We start from the raw sequence: 5,373 nt of genomic DNA on the forward strand, positions 1-5,373 counted from the left end.
CATCATATTTGGGTCTACATGACGGTGACTCAAAGGTATAAAGGGTAAAGTTAGAGGATCTTATCTTCACGGGGCTGCTCTTCCCGTCTCGTTGTTGTTTTGTTTTGTTTTCAGTAGATAGACCCCCACCCCATGGCGTATAGCTTGGCATCACGTGTCCATCCAGAGATTAGTGACCCTTCTTAAAGCAATCATCAATTGCATATCTCACGCATAAGAAACAGTTCAATTTGTACGAGATTTCGTAACATAAAGGGAACGGGAAATCCTCGTTAAAAAAAGAAAAAAAAACAAGAAGAATCGTAGATGTTGCATTGCAAAAGGATTTACGCTCCGTGAGCTTCTACGTGGAGTAAGCCATCCATCAGACCTTCACCCTTCCCGCACAGCGCAGCAACAAAAGCGACAACGGCACTCACGCCGCCACGATTGCAGTGCGCGTTACTCTCGCAGGTCGCAGCCGTGTCGTAAATGGCCAAATGGGGCAGCTCCATCCGTCCCCTCCCCTCCTCACATACCGTAGCAGCATATATACGGCCACCCCACCCCCATGATCTCTCGTCCCACAGCATCCGGTACTACCAGACAGCGACCACCACCCCTATCTCCTTCCGCGCCGCAGCGCGTCACGTGCCGCGGACAGGGGTCAAGCCAGGCCAGCTAGCGCCCACACGACGCCGCGGTCACCAATGTCGGCGGAGGCGGGGGCCGGGGCGGGCGGCAGCGCCCTGCGGTGGCGGTTCTGTGGCGTACTCCCCGCGGTGGTCGCAGCGCTGCCGCTGCTGATAGCACTCGCGCTGCCGACGGCGGCGGCGGCGGCGGCGGCGGGGTCTGGGTTCAGGTGCCGTCCGGGCTCCCGGCCGGTTCTGTTCAACTTCGGCGACTCCAACTCGGACACGGGCGGCATGGCGGCGGCCAAGGGGTGGCACCTCACGCGCCCGGAGGGCCGCGCCTTCTTCCCCCGCCCCACCGGCCGCTTCTGCGACGGACGCCTCACTGTCGACTTCCTCTGTGAGTTCACTCCGCCGCCACCCGTTCCTCCATCCTTATCCCCAGACCCGCACTCTGCTGAAGTGCTGGGCATTCAGTTCTGCTCTAACCCATGAGTCTTTACCTCCGATTAACCCGTATCTGCATTTTTGCGACATCATTCTTGTGACTGAAAACATTGCAACGTACTAAGGCATCTCTAGCAACAATATCTGAGTAGCTCCTGCACTGTCCGGAAGCTACAGATTGAGTCACCGACAGACGACATTTATTATCAGCCGGCCAGCAGTTCTTGTCCTTAGAAACTGCAGATGCGCTGGGGGATCCTTTGTGTCCACAGTATCAGGTGTAAATGCTCATGTATTATTTGCTCAATTTAGGCCTTGTTTGGATCCAGGGGCTAAAATTCTACACTTTTATCTCAAAATTTAGCTCTTGGGATCCAAACAGGTGGGCAAAAAGGAGCAAAGAGCTAACTTTAGCTCCCAAAGAGGCTCTAAACTGGACTAAAAGTGATCCCGGACCAATTTCCTCCCTTGCCCCCCTCCCCTCTCTCTCCTCCTCGCACTCTCTCTCTGCACTCTCTCTCTCCCCCCACCTCCTTCGCCCGACGTCGCCACCACCTCCGCCTCACCTCGCCGGCCCCGCCACCTCCACCTAGCCTCGCCGACCCTGCCATCTCCGCTCGGCCCCGCGGCGCCGCCACCTCCTCCTCCGCCACCTCGCCGCCACCGCAGGATCTGAGCCCAGGCCACGGGTGCTGGTCCGGTGATGGCTCCTTGCTGCTGCTTCCTCGAAGTTGATGCGGATCCGACGCATCCGTCTTCACCTCCGCGTCTGCGCTGCCGTGGTCCGCCGGTGTCGTCATCCTCCCGCTTCCGCTTCGACCATGGGGAGGAGGCAGGGCATGCCGGACGCAGAGGGGAGGTGCGCTGGGGTGCGGGGGAGGAGGTGGAGGACGAGTGGGGAGTGCTCAATAAATGAGGGCAAATCAGTCTTTATTTGACGAAGGATTAAAGTTTAGCTCATGGATCCAAACAGATGGGCAGAACTAAAGTTTAGGAGTTAAAATTTAGCCCATGAAGTAGTGATCCAAACACCACCTTAATCATGTGTACTGCCCATCAGAGTGCACTCACTCACCTACTAAGCAATACGGCTAATCAAAGATCAGATCATCCAGGCCCGTCATTTGAAGCACTCTGGAGCAGTCTACCTTAGCTGGTCCCTGTCCCGTCAGTGTCTAGTTTCATTTAGTCCCCCGTCCTTGTGAACATTCATGGTCACAGCAGACTCTGCCCCAGCTGCTTCTTCTTTTGACACGGGAGAGTGAGGAGAATCTAACGTCTCCCTCTGCCTCTCTCACAATATTTCCAGTTACGAATAATGTTGGTCGTTGCTGCTGCGCGTGACAAGAGTCCATCACGCCCAAACTTTACAAGGATGGGCAAAAATGAGGCCGGTGATGCTAAATGCGTCAACTTTTTTTGCTGTGAACATTCAATACTTGTGAGCTTTCCTCTTGTATGGCGCAGCCTGCATCCAATGACTGATGGCATTCATTCACTCACGGCTTCATTGCAGCTGCTGCACATGCCCTCAGCTGCATTCGTTGTATAGTAGCACCCTTGACCCTTGACTTCCATTATTCGTTTTATTTTTCTTTTGAACAGAAAGAGTATAAAAGAAGTGATATTTTGATAATATGAATATGTTTTATAAATATCTGGATTGGATACTCTTATAGTTGTTTTGTTAATAATTTCACAACATTGTGATGCATATATATTACAGTTTTCCACCTTATAGTGGAGGGCTTAGCTTGCTTATCTCAAGATACTGGTGAAACCAACCTGCTTTACAACCTGATTTATCTAAAACAAACTGGATACTACTTTGGCTTTCTTCAATCGGCAAGCCTTGCCAATTGAGATGGTGGTTTGCCAATTTATCCTCCAATAAACCATACTGCTCCAGCCTCCAGCTGCATCTTATAATCTGCACAGGCTTTTCTTCTGTACTGTTATAAGTTCACCAGGGACTTCAGAATAATCCCAAATAAACTGCCATGCTATTCCAGATAATATCGTGTAAGCATCTTTGGAATATAAAGGTACAACAACCGCCTGAAGTTTTTGTATGAGGCGTAAGTTATATGTCTGGGTTGCGTACAAGACTTCTTAGTAAAAAAACCTTGGCATTCATACAAGACTTTTTAATATGTGGTGGGCAATATTGCATTATACTCTCAGATAGCTCTTTTCTTCAACCTTGTATCTGATCATGCGTCTCTATGGGAAACACTGATTGATGCTAGAAATGGTTGTTCTCCTGGCTAATATTGAGTTTGGTCCAAATTGCATCCAGGTGAAAGCTTGAACATCAGCTATTTGAGCCCATTTTTGAAGGCGCTGGGTTCCAATTACAGCAATGGTGCAAATTTCGCAAGTGCTGGTGCAGCAACACAACCACGAGATGTTCCATTTGCGTTGCACATACAAGTCCAGGAATTCTTGTACTTCAGAGATAGATCCTTGGAACTCATCGATCAAGGTTTGTTGGACTCTGATCATTCCATCTCCCTTGAATCCATCAGTACAAATGGAGCAAAGATGAGAACCACTTGTACACATACTGAGTGACAGATCTACTGAACAGTTGATTGTTAATTTACTGGCTTTAATTTTCGTTAAATGCAGGTCTGAGTGGTCCAATAGATGCACAAGGGTTCCAAAATGCTTTATATATGATAGACATAGGACAGAATGATGTAAATGCTCTTCTGTCCAACTTGCCCTATGATCAAGTTGTTGCCAAATTCCCACCAATACTTGCTGAGATTAAGGATGCTGTTCAGGTAAAGTTTCCTTTTTATCATTTTCTCGAATATATAATTTTGACTATTACCTTCTTATTGGGCACCACAAGCAGCAATCCTCATTACACATGTTTTCCTGAAGCATAAACTTGCTACATGATGATTTCATCAGTATTTTCTTATGCATGTTTAGTATACAAGTTTATGTTAAAGCATAGTCGCACTCTACCAATCTCTGCATTCTTTTTTTTTATTCTTTTTGTCAAACTCAGACTCTGTATAGCAACGGGAGCCGAAACTTTTGGATACACGGGACAGGGGCTCTCGGTTGCCTGCCTCAGAAGCTTGCCATACCGAGGAAAAATGATAGTGATCTTGATCAGTATGGCTGTCTCAAGACCTACAACAGAGCTGCAGTTGCATTCAACTCAGCGCTGGGCAGCCTTTGCGATCAACTTAGTGCGCAGATGAATGATGCAACGATAGTGTACACCGATCTGTTCCCCATCAAGTATGATCTTGTTGCCAACCACACTAAATATGGTGAGCAAACAAAATATGTTTACTTTCTGACCATTTACTCACACTCACAATCAGAAAATTCAGAAAACCTTGGTGACTCAGCCTAACATTTCTGCTCTCCAGGCTTCGACAAGCCGCTCCTGACATGCTGCGGGTACGGAGGGCCTCCGTACAACTACGATTTCAACAAGGGCTGCCAATCTAAGGATGTGACGGCCTGCGACGACGGCTCAAAGTTCGTCAGCTGGGATGGCGTGCACCTCACAGAGGCCGCCAATGCCGTTGTGGCCAAAGCGATACTGAGCTCCCAATACTCCAAACCCAGTCTCAAGTTTAATCAGTTCTGCAGGGCCTGATACTTGTTCATACCTGATACTGTACCTTTTAGTTTAGGCAAATTACCTGGAGATATAGCTGGCACCTCAAAATCTAAAAGCGTGGAGATGGTTGCCGGAATTGATTATCTGGTTCTATTCATAATATAGGGGAGAGTGAAGTCAATTGAATATTAATTTGGTTTCCCACCACATGATGCCACCTGAAATGAGTTGCCTGTTTGATGAATGCATTGGTGAATCGTCAGCTAGAAGGCCTGTTTTGTTTGACTAAGAAATTGCAGGAGAGGATGAAACATTGTTGGTCCGAATGTCCCTTTGAAACAGTCATCAACATTTATACGATTTGAGATCATAATTGGGTCACCATTTGTCTAGTGGGTGTAATCATCACGTTGGATGCTCGATCTAGGAGAGGGTTGAAATCAAAGCAGCCTCACCCTGTGTTGACAACAGGGATGTTCTTTATTTTTTCTCGACCCAGAGAAAGCTTCCCTTTGTGGCTGCGTCCTAGTATTCGCCTTGTTCGCAGTTCATGAATATTTCGTGATCCCACTTTACTCTGTTCTTTTGTGGTGTGTAGCTTATGATAAGATCAGTTATGGCTCAAGCCGTCCACACTGGTATCTACAGATATAGCGTAAATTTACATGCACCGCGGTACTGGGAGTGTCACGATAAACAAGCGGATCGGTCTGTCCCTCTATT

The 5,373-nt window shown here is 48.1% G+C and overlaps 1 protein-coding gene across 1 annotated transcript; it reads left to right on the top strand.

The window, feature by feature from the left end:
• Positions 1 to 553: 553 nt before the first annotated feature.
• On the top strand, positions 554 to 5,031 carry LOC101763535 (GDSL esterase/lipase At1g09390). Its single transcript, XM_004968621.3, has 5 exons — positions 554 to 1,011; positions 3,358 to 3,543; positions 3,690 to 3,847; positions 4,081 to 4,351; positions 4,454 to 5,031. Exons 1-5 carry the CDS (start codon positions 690 to 692, stop codon positions 4,684 to 4,686), a joined length of 1,170 nt encoding a protein of 389 aa, XP_004968678.1. The 5' UTR covers positions 554 to 689; the 3' UTR covers positions 4,687 to 5,031.
• Positions 5,032 to 5,373: the final 342 nt, after the last annotated feature.

The sequence above is a fragment of the Setaria italica genome, chromosome V, assembly GCF_000263155.2.
Source record: "Setaria italica strain Yugu1 chromosome V, Setaria_italica_v2.0, whole genome shotgun sequence".
Lineage (NCBI taxonomy): Eukaryota > Viridiplantae > Streptophyta > Magnoliopsida > Poales > Poaceae > Setaria > Setaria italica.

What these genes read in the sequence shown, in the direction of transcription:
- LOC101763535 (XM_004968621.3), top strand. Translation starts at nt 690, where the DNA reads ATGTCGGCGGAGGCGGGGGCCGGGGCGGGCGGCAGCGCCCTGCGGTGG. An exon ending in AGATTAAGGATGCTGTTCAG is followed by an intron (nt 3,848 to 4,080) that starts GTAAAGTTTCCT and finishes TGTCAAACTCAG; the next exon opens with ACTCTGTATAGCAACGGGAG. An exon ending in TGCCAACCACACTAAATATG is followed by an intron (nt 4,352 to 4,453) that starts GTGAGCAAACAA and finishes TCTGCTCTCCAG; the next exon opens with GCTTCGACAAGCCGCTCCTG.